Source organism: Mustela erminea, chromosome 4 (genome assembly GCF_009829155.1).
Source record: "Mustela erminea isolate mMusErm1 chromosome 4, mMusErm1.Pri, whole genome shotgun sequence".
In the NCBI taxonomy this organism is placed as follows: domain Eukaryota; kingdom Metazoa; phylum Chordata; class Mammalia; order Carnivora; family Mustelidae; genus Mustela; species Mustela erminea.
The window spans coordinates 144,116,555-144,132,970 of NC_045617.1; the positions used below are offsets into that span (position 1 = coordinate 144,116,555).

General features: G+C 46.6%; 1 protein-coding gene across 3 annotated transcripts in view; it reads left to right on the forward strand.

The window, feature by feature from the left end:
- Positions 1 to 15,021, forward strand: part of CDKAL1 (CDK5 regulatory subunit associated protein 1 like 1) — a 632,670-nt gene extending 617,649 nt beyond the window's left edge. For all 3 annotated transcript variants that reach the window (XM_032341217.1, XM_032341216.1, XM_032341219.1), the window contains one exon: positions 12,419 to 15,021. In XM_032341217.1, coding sequence (XP_032197108.1) covers positions 12,419 to 12,607 — 189 coding nt within the window. In that variant the 3' untranslated portion in view covers positions 12,608 to 15,021. The remainder of the gene's footprint in view (positions 1 to 12,418) is intronic.
- Positions 15,022 to 16,416: the final 1,395 nt, after the last annotated feature.

The window sequence follows — 16,416 nt, forward strand, 5'->3', positions numbered from 1 at the left end:
CCTGCCTTGTGGGTTAGAAAGGTTTTTCTGCCCATATTACCTAAAATTTTTCCAGTTCTGCCTTTCCCAGGTAAATAATCAATGTACCTGGAATTACTTTTTAAGGGTGGTGGGTAGGGGTCAAATTTCATTGTTTTATGTGTGTATAATGAATTGTTCCAGAAAATTTTATTGAAAGGCCATCTTTCCTAGTGGCCCCAAATGCCTCTGTTACAAAAATCACGTTTCAACATATATGTGAGTCGGTGTCCAGCCCTCTACCTGGCATTAGTTGTCCATTGCTGTGTAACAAAGCTGGGTAACCAATGGCCTCAAAATTTAGCAGCGTGAAACAAAAAACATTCTTAATCTCAAAGCGTCTGTGGGTCAGAACTCTGGGCACAGCGTAGCTAGGGTGCCTCTGGCCAGGTGTCTGTCAGGAGGCGGCAGTCAGGGTGTTGACCAGGAGTGTCATCTTACCTGAAAGGTCTCTTGAGTTCACTTGTTTGGGGATGGTGGGGTACCGGTTCCCACGGAGTGTGAGATTGAGATCTTGGTCCTTCATGGCCGTTGGTCAGAGGCCTCCTTCATTCCCTTCTCCTGTGGGCTTTGGCGTAGGACACCTCACCATGTGGCAGCTGGCTTTCCTCAGAGCAAGCAAGCAGAGAGAGTTAGAAACAGGGAAGCCACATTTTTTTTGGTGACCAAATTTCAGAAGTGGCATCCCATCATTTATGTTGAGTGTTATTAATTAGAAGCAAAGCCGATCAGCTCATAGTCAGGAAGAGAGGGAAGTTGTTACACCAGGATGTGAATACCGGAAGGCAGGTCACTGGAAGCCATCTTGGAGGTTGCCCACCACACTTCTACAGTAATACAAACAACTTAATCTCCTTGTATTAATCTCTGTTATTTTCAGGGACATGTGGTAGGGTCGTTTATTTTTTACTTTTTGAAACCTATCCATATTCAAATAGAAAACATGTTACATGTTAGCTCATCATTTATGAGATTCTTCGGACAGAGCAAAGCACCTGCCATCTCCTTTATTCATGGTATGCAGTTCATGGAGCTCAATGATGCTAGAACCATATTCCCAGTGTCACTGAAAATGATGCTCAGAACAGAATGGAAGGGTTACAAGGTAATCGCGGTTAACATCACACATGACTTCTTTTTCATTTAAAGCACAAACATCTGCCAGCACACTCTAATGGTTACCTAGTGGGAAGAAATCCTTGGGAGTAATTATTTTGAGTTGAATTGCTTGCTTAAAGATTAACTTTCATACACCTGCTTGTTCCGTTTGTCGACATCCTAGTTCACAGCTTTCTGTATACACTTCATGGGACGAGGGTGGTTTCAGTTGGAGCTTAAGAGATTATCAAAAAGACTTCATCATCAGGAAAGCATCTGGACCCAGTTCACCTTTCCTTTCTTCAGCTTTGTCCTCACCTGTGGGGAACGTTAGCGTGTGCAGATGTGGTCTTCCAGCCAGTGTTTCAAGGAGTTAGACTCCCGCCATCGTCAGGAACATGGTGAGGACCAACTTTGCAGTTCTCAGGGAGCCTTTTGGTTCCGTCTTTATGTCCAGTCCCTTGTGTATGTGTATGCATGTGTGTACTCGAGTTTACCTCCATAGGTAACGTTGAGTTAATGAAAGAGAGACCCACGTATACCTTCTACAGTAATTTCCATATTTTTTAAAAAGAATTTATTTATTTATTTGACAGAGATCACAAGTAGGCAGAGAGGCAGTCAGAAGAGAGAAAGAGGAGTGAAGCAGGCTCCCCACTAAGCAGAGAGCCCAACATGGAGCTCGATCCCAGGACCCTGGGATCACGACCTGAGCCAAAGGTAGAGGCTTAACCCACTGAGCCACCCAGGTGCCCCTAATTTCCATATTTTGATATAGTAAAGAAATAGCTTGGGTTTTAAGTGGGGCTCTTAAGAAAGGCTTCTCTATGTGCCTTCTTCTTGGAAGAAGAAAATTTAAATAACAGTGGACAAGAAGTAAAAATAAATGCATCCCCAGCTAATAAGATGCCAGACTTCTGATAACACACCCTTCAAGCAAAGCTCGCAGCCCCTTGTTTTTTGTAGAACTAAGGAGGTTATGTATAGACAAATGACAACGTCCCACTATGGGCAAAGATTTTATGCTGTGTTATTAATTCTAGATCCTCTTCTTCTACCCTGCAGCCCACGCATTTATTTGGTAAATGTAACAAGCCAGGAACTAGGCCAGAGTCAGGCATGTGAACGGACAGAGGGTGTCAAGATAAAAAAAGATTAGGAACTTCATAAAGGATGACAGAATTCAGATAGAAGCCTACAACTAGAGGGTTGAGGAGGCCTTCCAAAGGCTGGAACCACCAATGTTCATTCCGGATTATTGGGGTCTGAGGCCACAGTTTACGTTAAGATACTTATATTAAGAGGTGCTTCCTTAAGTATGTACTTTGGGAATTAAAATGCAATCACAATAGAGATAACTTTCAGATATGAAGATGGTTTTGTATTTAAAGCAGACTCTACAGAGTCAGGAGATTTTGAGGGTCTTTTCTGATAACATACTGTGCTGCAGAATGTATATTTTAACATAATTTCCTTACATTGATCACATATTTGGTGTTGATAGCTTTTCTGCATAGGCCATATGTGCAGGCTCAGTTGAAAAAAGGAAAAAAACAAGAAGGTGATGCTAAACTCTAATTTCTCTTGAGCTGTGACCTATCAGACAGCTTTGTCTTCATCCCCAGTAGCTTCCCCTTCCATCCCTAACAATGTTTTTGAGCCATGAGAAAAATTTACACGTAATATTTTGAACCCATTAAAAGATGTTCAGAGCTTGTTTTTGGATCTCTTGAGTCGGGCAAATTATGATCTCACAGAAAATAATCACTACGTGATGCGTCGAAGCGGAGCTTTGATTTTTGGTGTGAGTATCTCTTTCTTCCACTGGGGCTCGGTTCAAGTCAGAGGGTTGGACGTCCTGAAAGAGAGGCTCGCCTAGACCAGGCAGATGCACATGTGAGCTCTTCCTTTGGTGAATGTGAAGGTAGAATTATTCAGAATATAATCCGAAATGCATTTGATCATATGACAGATAGTTTAATAATTTATTTTTGGCCTTATTAGCAAAGCCTTATATTTACTCTGCTGTCACCAAAACAAGACTTAAAACACGATCATAGTGATTTCGCATGTGCGGGTGCGGGTATGTTCTGATTTAAATTTTTCTTTCTTTGCGATGTTCATGACCTGATAGCAACTACACATTTGAGCTGAGAAGTTGTGGGGGGAAATGACGTACAAATAATGTCGAATTTAGAATAGCCAGTGCCCAAAAGTGGAATGGAAAGGCTGACAGGTCTGTGCTCTCAGCGTGTGACTCTGTGGCAGATGCTTTATCCTGTAAATATCCTCCCCAAATAAATGAAAAGGTGTAACTGGTTCCAGGTTTAATTTGTGGAGCTCGTTACATGCCAGCGTACCGACACGGCTGATGGATGACGCATAGAACATTCTCCGCAGAGACTTCAAGAACTAGAAACTACTAAGATCTTTGGTTCAGAGATAATCGGGCGCTCCTCATTATACGATATTACGATGTTCCCAGTTTGAGGAATTGTCGGGAAAAGTAGTGAGAAGGGTAGCTTGGCACCCTCACTCCCCTGTACGTCCTCGTAGCTGGTGAGGACCCGAAGCACGGGGACAAGGGTGTCTGTCAGTCCGTGGAAGGCAGCTGGCACGTGGACCTGGCAACACCTGCAGGGGTCGGGGACAGCAGAACTCATTTAGACGCTGCACGGCAAGATGGGAAGACAGGTGGCGACTCTCTTCCAGGGATATCTTTTGGTTGAGCAGAACCAGACCAACTGTTCCTCATTAAAACACATTTTGCAACATGTTCTGATATGAGCAGACCAAGTGAGAGTGTGTGTGTGTGTTTGTGGGTGTGTGTGTGTGTGTGTGTGTGTATGTGTGTTTTCAGAGAAAATGCAGCACTGTGCCATCTCCAGGTCCCATTTACAGAGTGTCAGCATGGCTCACAACTGCAGGACAGGTGGAGTGCAGCGACCCCGCAGGGCGTGGGGCCTGACCTGGCTTTCCTAGAATGGCCTTCTGCAGAGAAACACAAAACAACACCATTGCGTCTGTGAGGTGCAGTGACAGGTAAAGTGGGTAAAGTCCGCTTGGAAGGAATCTCGAGCCCGATCCCATTTGGCGTGCCGTGCCCTGGGTTTTCTCACTTCTCTGTAAGGCGTTAGAAATGGACCTGTGCTATGTTATCATCAAGGCTGAACTTCGCAGGACCGAAGCCAAGCCTCTCATGGGCTTCACCGCGCATAGCCGCTCCCCGTCAGTTGGGCAGGTTGGGATTAGGTCACGTTAACAGCCTCCCTGGGCACTGGGGGGGAATGAATTTGCACCTCAGAGCACTTAGAACGGTGTCGGGCGCGTGGTGACTAGTGCCTGAAGGCCTCTCGTCTCCTTAGCGTTTTTATATAGAGGCTGTGGCCCACCTGTCCTCCTGGATCATTCAGCTTCTGGTGCTGTGGCCGTTTCATGCATTGCAAGTTATAAATATTCCTGAGGGAGGAACTGCAGGAGAGGCCTCTGAGCACCATGACTTTCCCCTAGAAGGCCAAGCCCAGCCAGCTCCCGAGAAAAGGGCAGGATGTATGCACCTGTACAAAAATATAAATATAGAATGGAAAGGAACACACAGAAGAACAAATACCCCTTCAGAGAACACTCATTGACCACCTCCTTCAGGCCCTTTTCTCTTTTGGCTGAAAAAGCCATGAGCAGGACAAACATGATGGCTTAGCAGGTCTGCGTGAGCAGAGGCTGAGCCTGGAGGCCCCGTCTTCGTCCACAAGGAGGATTCCTGGCCAGCCAGCGGCACATCCCCCCGGAGCTGCCCGGCACCCCTTTCCCCTGTAACACGGAGAACAATGGGTCTGTTGGAGCACATTCTCTCCTGTAGCTGGTTTAGCTCTGCCTGAACTGAGCACACCTTCTGGTGGGACAGTGAGAACACGGGGAAGTCACATATGCCAGGAGCGGCAACATGCGCACGCACAAGCATGCGTGCACACGGGCATACACACAAGTGCACGTGCACACACACACATGTACACACAACAATCAAAGGCCGAGATGGAGAAATTATCCCGGGTTATCCCCATGGACCCAGTGTGAAGCACAAGGATCCTCACTGAAAAGCCTGTACTACTGGCTTTGAAACTGGAGAGAAAAGAGCCCAGGCCAACGGATACAGGAAGCCTCTGGAAGCCAGATAAAGAGCAAGGAGGCCAGTTCTCCCCTAGAACTGCCAGAAAGAATGCAGCTCTGGCAGCACCTTGATTTTTTGAATTTCCAACCTCCAGAATTGCAGGCTAATGGATTTGTATTAAAACCTGAGGTTTGTGGCAATTTACTGAAGTAGCAATAGAAAACCAGTGTACCATGCTACTTCTCTGCTGGCAAGTTTTTCCCCGTTAGTGCTATTTTATTGTATACAGTGCGGTATAGAAGGTGGTTGACCCTCTGTTCCATCTAGCCCACAATCTAATAAGAAATCCTAGGATAGGTAAATGGCAGTTTATACCCCTGTATAAAATGTGCATCTGTAGTAGTAAGGAGCAGGTAGAAAGGCAGATATCCTTACAGCCAGCACCCCAAGGTGCAGGGCCCGGGACACGTGCTGGCGGGGCTCCTCTCCAGCACGCATGGGATCGCGCGGGAGCAGATGGGACATTTACTACCACTGGCAAGTACCATGACTCGGCCGGCCAGCAGGATGCCCAGCCCCACGGAGGGGAAACGCCTCACTCCTGGGGGGCTGGTGCTGGTTGAGAGAGTTTTTCCTACAGGAGGTCCCGTCTGACTGAGCCCTGGGAAAACAACCACAAGAGGAAGCAGGGGGCAGACAGAGGGCGGAGGGAAACTGGCTGGTTCAGACAGGACACAGAACATAAAACCTTTGTGGGATCAAGAGGGACCCCTTTCCTTTTTAGTTTCCTTAGGGTGAAAAAAGTTCTAACAAAACTAAATATCAAAGGAAAAAGCAGATATAAAAATGAGCCCCTGGAACATGTGACCCGTGAACCCCTCTTCGTAAATTGTGGAGTTCAAGTTTCCCTGCACGTATGAGATGGTTGTAGTTAAGAGCCGGTCTAGAGGGCTCACTCCGAGGAAGGAGGCATAGCTTCTCCGTCGCGGGTAAGCCCGCGAGGGGAGTAGCCAGGACAGGACATCTTCGTCTCAGTGCTGGGGACAGGTGCTGTGGGGAACTCTGGCTGTCCCCGTGTTCCAGGTCGCGCTCCTGGGATGTAATAGCCCTTCGTGTGGACTTTCTGCATTCCAGACAGCCAACCTGAGTACTGGGCAGATCACCACGAACCCTCTCGACATCCTCTTATGGTAGATACTGATATCCCTGCTTCATAGAAGAGATAACTAGGCTTCGGGGCTTTAAACCACTTGTCCAAAGTCACACAGCCGCCACATGTCTGACCCTGGATTCAGTGTCTGCCCTGCCAGAATTTAGAACCCGTGCCCATCCGTCATATATCGTGTGTCCCCTGATAATGGGGAAGGGACAGGAATAGCCTAGATCAATTAGCTATAGTTGAGAAGCAAATAAAATAGTGACTCTAATTTCACAAAAAGAGTATCTGAGACAGTTTGCCAATTCCATTAGGACCGCAGAACACCACGGAATGTGTTAACCTGGAGTTTCATGTGCTCAAAACACTTAACATGCCTAGCTCACTTGATCCTCCTAACACCCTGTGATGTGGAAATACTAACAGTAGCTCCATTTCTTAGGCGATTTTATGTGGAAACAGGCTAAGTCATTTGCCCCCAACTCCTAAGTTGGAGGTGGGATTAGAGCCCAGAACCCGGGTGCTCCCAGCCCCAGCACGGGTCCCACTTGGCCTCCGTGCACCCCATGTGCTCAGGTGTTGTAGGGCTCCCTTGTCTCTTCCCAGCCGTGCACAGGTGGACTGTCGTTACCATCTAGGCGGACCGACTTCTCTTTTCTAAAGTCTTCATGTATCTCCACCTGGTTGAAGTCTGATCCGTAGACTTCCTGAACATCAAAGTGGTTTTTGTTTGGTTTTGTTTTCAGTGTAGCTACTTGGTTCTGCTTTAACAGATTTATTACTGCAGTAGGATTTGATAAACTGTACTTTTGAAAATTAGTAGGATACTTTAAGAATTAGCAAGAATGTTTAGAGATTAATCAAGGAAACAGTGAGATTTATGGCGGTGGGAGGAATAGCCCGTGTTGATCAAAGTGAACACTTTCTCAGTGTTGTCCTTAGTTTGCTATAACTGGGTACACGCAGGGATCTTTTCAATCAAACAAAGGTCCTATCCTGCCTCGTTTCAACTTTCTGTTTTGAAAAAGGCATTTCTAAGTGGAGTTTGATTTCTTAAAATGTGTAAGTTTGAGCGTTGGTGTTTCCTTAGTTTTAGCAAGCAATAACATGTCCCATAGTGGGCGTATCACAGTGTGAGAGAGGGAGGTGCATCTTGAATTTCAAGAATTAATAACCTTTGGTAATAATGTTTAAGAAGTTTAGGGAAGGTTTGAGCCTTTTGTTTACTTCCCGGAATTATTGGCTTTACTGTTTTTCTCTAATCTGTGTGTCTATGTGTGTACATAAACTTTTATGTTAGCCTTGTTATTTATCATCACCTCACCTGAAAGCACTTTTTGTGTAAATTGCATCATAGAAATGCTGCAGTATTTCCTATTCATGAATGTTGCTTCTGACTGTATAGAGGTCTGCCATAGTTGTATGTGGAAATGTTAAGGAGACAGTCCTTCTGTTTCCTTTTTTTTTTTTTTTTAAAGATTTTATTTATTTGTCAGAGGAAGAAAGAGTACAAGCAGGGGACGTAGCAGGAAGAGAGAGAGGAGGAAGCAGGCTCCCCGCTGAGCAGGTAGTCCAATGCCGGGCTCCATCCCAGGACCCTGGGATCGTGACCTGAGCCAAAGGCAGATGCTTAACCCACTGAGCCACCCAGGCGCCCTTCCTAAATTTTTAAGTTACTTTTCCTTCAGTATCACTGTGCTGGTGACAATTGAAATGTACAAAGCTAGCTCCCTGCTGACCACTGCCAGCTGAGAAGTCTTTTTCTCAATCTTATATTTAAAAATGTATCATCAGATTCTTTTAATCAAGATCTTGGATCGGTAAAAGGTGACCTTGTAAAAGCAGCACAGTGTGGTAGATATAGACCGCATTGTCCCTCTCCTGCCGCGTTGTCAGGTGCCCACCTTGATCTTCGGGAGAGCGGCAGGGCAGGTGGGCTCGGCTGCCCGCTGTTGTCTGTGAGATTCTGTGCTGCAGGTGTGGCCCCTGGGGATGGGAGGGTCCCCTACGTTCAGACATACTAGCTGTTTGCTGGGATTGAGTAGTGGGCAGGGTATGGAAGGGGATAAGGAAATGCCCAGGGAAGAACACATCTGCAGGCCATCCACTCTGGTAATTCACTGGGTAACTTTCATATTTGGAGAAAATTTTATGATAGATGAGTTAGAAGAAGGAGCAGAAATTTTGTGGAACAGTTATCGAAAGTCAAGTTGGAGAGCACAAACACATTAGCTATGAGGCAGCTTTGGGAAGCAGAAGGTTCTATAAACACAGATGCTCAGTGCTTTAAGACATGGCCTCCTGCCCAGGGCCGCCTGACCTCTGGCTGGGTGCCAGCGATCACCAAGGGACAGTTTGAAATGGCGGGTGTAGAACCAGGGTCCAGCATGCAGACAGATGGGCAGAACAGAGGAGGATTCTTCCAGAAGCCAGGAGAGACTGCATTTCAGGGGCTCACTCTGGGAGGGGCCCCTTCCATACCCTGTACTTAATTTTGTATTCGTACTTTTTCCTGAACAGAAAACCTTAGTCCCCACGCTGTCTGGCTGGACCCCTAGCTGAGCTCTCTTGAAGTGGGGGTGTGAGTGCATATGGGCACAGGCACCCCCACATTTTTAGGGGTACAGTCTGTAGTCTTCACTGGCTTTTCAAAGCCGGGTTGGTCTCAAAAATCTCAAACTTGGGCCGATGAGACACGAATTAGCCTCTCAAGGATGGTCTCGTAAATCCAAATTTAAGAAGCTTTAATCTCTAGGGGCAACACCTTAGGATTCCTGTAGACTGGTTCCCTGTGCCCATCACAGGACACACAGGTCACGAGGGACACGGAGAGGCACGTTTTTTAATCATCTGTGCGTCCTGTCCTCGGGAATGTGCACTCCCATTCACTCACTCACTCGGTCACATTTAAGCACTTCCCGAGTCCCCGCTGTGTCCCCGCTGCATCCCCACAGCTGCAGGGCCAAGCCTGGGGGTGAAGTAGGCTGAGAGCCTCGCTGCTTTGAAGAACTCTCATCCCTGATGTCACTGCAGCAAAGAAGAACTGCGTTCTCCCCCGAGGCTGGCTGCTGGGTCCAGATGAGGGCTGTCCTTGAGATACTGAGACTACGTTTAGGCAAACTAAGTTTGTCAGCATATTCTTAGCTCCAAAGTATCACACAGAAAGCCAGATTCATGAGAGAATGGTCCCCTGAGGCGGGGGCAGCTTTAGGTGGACCTGTGAGGTCTGGTACCGTCCCCGCCCCCGCAGGGAAGAAAGTTCATCTGTTCCGCTGCGTGCCCCCTTCTCGAGGGATGGACACGAGCAGGGGGTTGGTTCAGATACCTGTGGAGCGCAGAAGTGAGCCCTAATTTGATTGGCACCAGACTGGCAGATTTAGTCGTGGTTAGCAGTTTGTTTTTCGTTTTTTGGTTTTGACTTTGCAACGAGTCTCCCAGCGTCAAAGCAAGAATCCTTGCCTGTCTCTCACGTGGAATCATTAGCCGGTGGAAACTGGATTCTGAACGTTATTTTCATTTCCCCTGTCGTGTTCTCTATACCTCTCGTTACTCACTCATCTGAACTCAGGTCCTGTGGGTTCTCCATCAAAAGTCCGTGGTCCCTCCTTCTCCAGGGGGGACATCTGCCACCATCCTAACATAGATGCTCATCACCTCCCGCCGCAGCTCACCACTGGATCCTCTACTCCCGGTCTCTTCCCTCCCTTTGGTGCACCCTGTGCCTTCAGGCCACCGTTTCCTTCTGGAAGGTATGGTTTCCCTGCATCTACCGTGTGCGGTGAGCTGCAACTCCCACCAAGAGGACGCAGGTGCCAACAAGAGGGTCTTAGGGAGCTTGGAAGGAAGAATACTCAAAATAAAAAGGTTATTGAAACACGTTTGGTACTGCTGTGGGTTTCTTGTACTTCCACAGATGTGTCTTACATTGTCCTGCCTCTGGGTTGCCCCCTCGTGCCCCCACACTGTTCCTCGCATCCACACCCTCCTGCCCACTTCCATATCCATCTCTGAGTGGTGTTTCAGGTCTCAGCAGTGGAGGCAGCGATTCTAAAGCCTGTAGATAAGACGGAGATCTTATATAATAGAATTAAAATTATGCTTCGAAAAGCTAGAACCATCTTGAGAGCAGCCATGTGCCCCCTCCCCACTCCTCTGCACACCCCCCAGTATAAAGCATCAGGGAACACAGACTACCAGAAAATTAGTGTGGTGGGCCTGTCCCTCCGGCCACCCACACCCTTCAGCTCCCTCTTCATATTTGGGGCATCTTGGGACTCTCCACCCGGAGGGATATGTTTGCAGAATAAAACAGCTTCCACAGTTCTCCTCTGTCATTCTCTTACTTTGCTGAGTAGATATGGTTCCATCTCCCAAAGGTCCATTTTTTATATGATTCCACTGTACATAAGTGTCATGCTTCTCCTGGGGCGCCTGGGTGGCTCAGCAGGTTAAAGCCTCTGCCTTCGGCTCAGGTCATGATCCCAGGGTCCTGGGATCCAGCCCCGCATTGTGCTTTCTGCTCAGCGGGGAGCCTGCTTCCTCCTCTCTCTGCCTGACTCTCTGCCTACTTGTAGTCTCTGTCTGTCAAATAAATAAATAAAAATTTTTTTAAAAATGTTATGCTTCTCCTTAAACTGACTCTCTCTCTCTCTTCCTCTCATATATATTTTGTGTATTATCTGGAAAATCAAGAACTTGGCCTGATACTTCAAGGCAAAGAAATGTGATTTATTCATACCTAACTTGGGGCTACCTGACCCACGGTGGGTGTTTGAATGTGTCTGTGTTGGAGAAGTTACTAAGCGATCGCTTCTTTTCTTACATCAGGCCAAAAAGCTTCTACACGGCAAAGAAAACCATCAACAAAACAAGCAGACTACCTGAATGGAGAAAATATTTACAAATCATATATCTGATACCTGATAATATCCAAAATATATAGAGAACTCCTATAACCCACTAACGAAAAAACAATCTAGTAAAAGAAAGGGCAGAGGATATGAGTAGATACTTCCCCAAAGAAGACATCCAGTTGGCCAGCAGGTACACGGAACATGCTAAACGTCCCTCATCATCAGGGAAACACAAATCACAACCGCCGTGAGCTATCACCTCCCGCCTGTCAGAGTGGCTGTTATCAAAAAGGCAAGAAATGACAAGTGCTGGCAAAGATGTGGAGAAAAGGCCAGTGTTGCGAGAGAATGTAAATTGGTGCAGCCGCTGTGGAAAACAGTATGGTGGCAGCTCAGAAAATTAAAACCAGAAATACCGTATGATCCAGCAGTTCCTCTTCTGTATATTTATCTGAAGAAGGGGAAAACACTCACCCCTGTGTTCGTTGTAGCATGATTCACGGTGACCAAAATACAGAAACAGCCTAAATGTCCGTTCTCTTTATCCAAAGAAGATGTGGGATATATATCCTGTGTGTGTGTGTGCATGTGTCTGTATATGTGAGTCTTACTCAGCCATAAAAAAGGGAGACATCTTACCATTTGCAACAGCGTGGATGGACCTTTAGGAAATTAAGTGAATTAAGTCCGAGAAGGACAAATGCCCTATGGGCTCAATTATATGTGGAATCTAAAAAAAAAGTGGAACTCATAGATCTGGAGAAGAGATTGGTGGTTGCTAGAGTTGGGGGTGTGGAGAGGGTGGACGAGGTGGGTGAAGAGGGTCAAAAGGTGGAAACTTCTAGTTACAGCACTGAGTAAGCTCTGGGGGTATCAAGCACAGGGCGGTGACTATAGTTACTATGTTGCATATTTGAAAGTTGCCAAGAGGAGATTCTAAACGTTCTCATCAAAAGAAAAAAGGTTGTGACTATGTGTGGCTCTGGACGTTATAAGCAGCCCTACTGTGGGGGCCATTTTGGAGTCCATCTGCTGCCCCCCTGAACTAATAACAATGTTCTATGTCAGTTACATCTCAGTAAAGACAAAAAAGCTTCCTTGAGAGACTCATGCTTGACTGAGAGTCATAGTAGACCTGTTCTGTATCTCACAATCACGTTTTCCCCTCTGTTTCCATCTTCATAGGACTTCAGAAAAAGGCTTGGGACTGACCTGAGCTCGGTGCCCCACACTTCCACGGTTCGGCGGGACCCCGCGAGTTCCAGAATGGCGCTCCGCTTCGAAAAGCTCCGTGGAGACTGTGCGTTGGGGGTGTCTGTAGGCCTGGCTCTGTTGGCCCTCCTTCTGGCTCTTTTGGTCAAAGTCTATAATTAAAGCACAACTAATGGAACCATTTGTGAGGAAGACTACATTTCTAATTAAAATCCATACTGAACAGAAAAGCAACAGCATCAGTCCTCCAGGAGCTGGAGTTTACGCTGGTCTCTGCCCCCGAGTCAGCCATACTTTTTAGGAGGCTTACCCTGTCGCCCGTCCCGTTGGGCCATCCGTTATTTGACATGACACCTACTAACTGTTGCCGCGGCGTATCTTTCACATGAACCTCCTTTCAGTTTATCTGCAGCAGGAAATGGTTGCATTTTTCTTCAAGCCTCCAGTCTTCAAGTCAGAGCTTAATTGAGCAGTGGATCTGGTCATCTTTTCCTGATGTGGGAAGAATTTTGAGTCTTCAATAAACATTTAAAAATGTTTCTTTCTCTGGATGCTTTGTGTGGAATCCTGATGCTACAAACAGCTTATTTTCCACAGTAGATGTGGTCCTGGAAAGTTTATAGGGAAATCTGTGTTTGGAACAAGACTTCTCTCAGAATGCACAGGGAGAGTCACCAAGTAAAGGACTCTCGGTGACATTTTGAGAAGTGTGGGGAATCGCCCACTTCTCTGGCAGCCACAAACTTCCAAAAACTGGATTCGTCTCAAACCAGCTGTGCCCCTTCTCTGATGGTTCTGATCAATGACATCAAATGATTCTCTCTACCTGACATCACTGGCTTTTACCAAATACAATGATTTATTTCACAATAAAAGGACTTGATGTACTAAGCGATCCTGTGAACACCAGAATTTAAATGTTATCTGGATCATATCGGTCCAGGGGAATCAGGTGCCCTCTGGTTACCATAGGACATTTCATCTTTAAACCCACACCCCTGTTTAGCTCCTCCTTTTAGGTGTCTTTTAAGGAATCCAAATTATAATTTATGTCATTGGTTGGTGAGCTAAAAAAACAAACAAGCAAAACAAAGCGAGTGTTAGTACATGTGTGCTTCTAAGAGGAACTCACATTTCCAATGCAGAAGACCTACCCGGGCCCGTCCCAGAGGCCCCCAGGGGAACATGCATTTGGGACACTTAGGAGTCACACTGTGTGGGACCTAAGAAGAGCTTTGTGCCCCTAACTGACCAGAGACCAAAAGGGTGTTCCTGCTCCCCGTCTCACCCTTTCCCCACTCTCTCACCTCTCCCCTGTTTCATCCCCTCCTGCCCTTGAAGTTGTTCTTGCCTCTTCTCTGCTCCCCTGAGCTGTCCTTCCTGTGGACGAAGGGCACGCCCAGCCATCCAGCAGCCCCACTGCCCATCCCCCACTGTGATGGGGGTTCTCAAGGATTGTTTCAGCCATACGGGGTCACCCCCTGCCACCTTTCCTGTTTCCGACCCCAAGTTGGGGGGCAGCTTCATTTTGCTCAGAGGTTCAGAAAATACAAAAGTCCCACAACAGGGACCAGGTCATGTGCAACGTTTGCCATCCTGGTGAGAGTTGGCTAGACGGGGGCTAGGGTCTACACATCCAGCTTGCCTTTTCCCATGACCTCCTGCAGGAGGGAGAGAAGGGGGAAGGGTGTGTTTGTTGCTGACGGCGCAGTTCTCTCGTGGACAGGGTGAGCCTGGGAGCCTTCCGAGCAAGAGCAGTCATCAGGAAGGCTGTGCACTTTCTACCTCCTCTCCTTCCTGCCCACGGTGCTCCCGCACGCCTCCCACCCCCTTGGAGTTGGGCACTGGCCTCGTGGCCTGTGTCGGCCAATTCACGGGGAGGGGAAGGGTCAGATCTTCGAGGCAGATGTTGAAGGAGCTGGGGTACAGTCGCCATATGCTCTTCCCGCCACATCAGGACAAAGCTGTCCTCGGCCTGAGTCCTCCGAGGGAGTGCACGGAGCAGAGCCCCTCACCAGCACGTGCTGCAAGTGGGCAAAACAAGAAAGGAACTTCTTTTGTGTGAAGCTGCTGTCGGCCTAGAATGACGTAGACCATCCTGATGCGTTCGAAGTCAGCCATGACAGAACGGTTGACTGGCCATTTGTGAACGCAACGCTCATGTGCCTCAGATTTTCCCTTAGTGCCCAAATCTTTTTTTTTTCCTTTTTTTTTTTTTAATAGTGACTCTTCCTGCTGAAAAGGAAGCTATGAAGAGACCTGTCTTGGTTCATTCCAGCTGCTATAACAACACCGTCGACCGGGTGACTTATAACTCACAGAAATGTGTTTCTTATAATTCTGGACACTAGACAGGCCAAGGTCAAGGCGCCAGCAGATTTAGTATCTTGTGAGGACTCCCCTCCTGTTGCACAGATGGCCGTCTGCTTATGCATCTCACGTGGCAGAAGGACGGTGTCCTTGTCTCGTGAGGGCACTGATTGCATTGCTGAGGGCCCCACCCTCCTGACCTAGTCACCTGTCAAAGGCCCCACCTCGTGCATCACATTTTTAAATAAAGAAGGTTTATTAATCAAGTTTTTTTTTTTTCTCTCTCCTTCCCTCCCTCTCCCTCTTTCTTTCTGTCTTCCCTGGTTCATCCAGTGGGAGATAGTTGGATAACGGAAAAAAATTCTTTGGTGAAAACTTCGCTTTGTTGCTAGAGAAATGTGTCTAAACATCAGATTTCCATATGTCTTTCAGTCAAAACATATGCTTTCCTGTTGACTTCAGTCCAGGTTGAAGATTTCAGTCACAGGGAGAGAATTGGACTTACAAATGAACGTTGAGTTTTATCACCATAACAAACATAGAGGAAAGTAAAGGAAGGGCAAGAGGGAGGGAAGGGAGGAAAAGAGACAAGGAAAGAAGAGACAAAGAAAGGGGGGAAAGATAGTCTTAAGATTTGCCTGGGCCCTGAGGCACCCCAGGATATTTTAAACGTCTGAGGGAAGCAGTGACATCTGTCAGATACCGTACAAAGTCGTCGCTCAAAATGGTTGGATTTCAACATTGGAATGCACACTTTTCCATGATGCTGTGTCTAAGACTGGATTTTAGGCAGCTGCTGTGACAGAAAAGCAAGTATCAAGTGAAAATGTAAAACAGGAACTGAAGACAATCTTATATCATGGTTTGAGAAGTTGTGCAGTGCCCAACAGATGCACATGTTCCATTAATACATAATGATGGTAATTTCAGAAGAAAACAAAAATATATTTATTTCAATTTAATTGTATTACTTTTTTCACACAAATTTTTGTAAGGTATTTAAGACACAAGCATTTATTAAGTTGTTAGCGCCTCGCTACTTAGTAAACAGGATGGTTAGCTCTTTCGGTTGGCCTAGGTGTGGCATGAATCAAGAAAGCTTGAGAACCTCAGTTCTGTGGCGTGACCTATTTAGAGGACCCATGCCAAATTTATATTTAAGCTGAGGTCCTAATTATTTCTCAAAATATTTTTCTTTAGTTTTTTAATTTATTAATAGCACATGTTTAATAAATTTGCACCTGCCTAACCACCGAGCTAGAATTTATGGTGTTGAAACTGTAAAATTTAGGGTGCCTGGGTAGCTCAGTCGAGCATCCAGCTCTTGGTTTCAGCTCAGGTCATGATCTCGGGGTCCAGGGATCAAGCCCTATGTGGGGCTCCGTGCTTAGTGGGGAGTCTGCTTGGGATTCTCTCTTTCCTTCTCTCTTTGCACCTCAGCCTTCCCACTCGCTCATGAGTGTGTGTGCTCTCTCTCTCAAATAAATAAATCTTTAAAACAATTAAAGAAAGAAACTATAAAATCTGAGTTATGGAACCATCAAGGAGTCAAGGATCTGAACCAACTGGATTCAGACCTCAGTAGTTTCCTCAGACCTCAGTACAGATTGGAGGCGGATTGTTTAGGGAAAGAGCATAAAGAGAGGTTTTTGACATCAGCA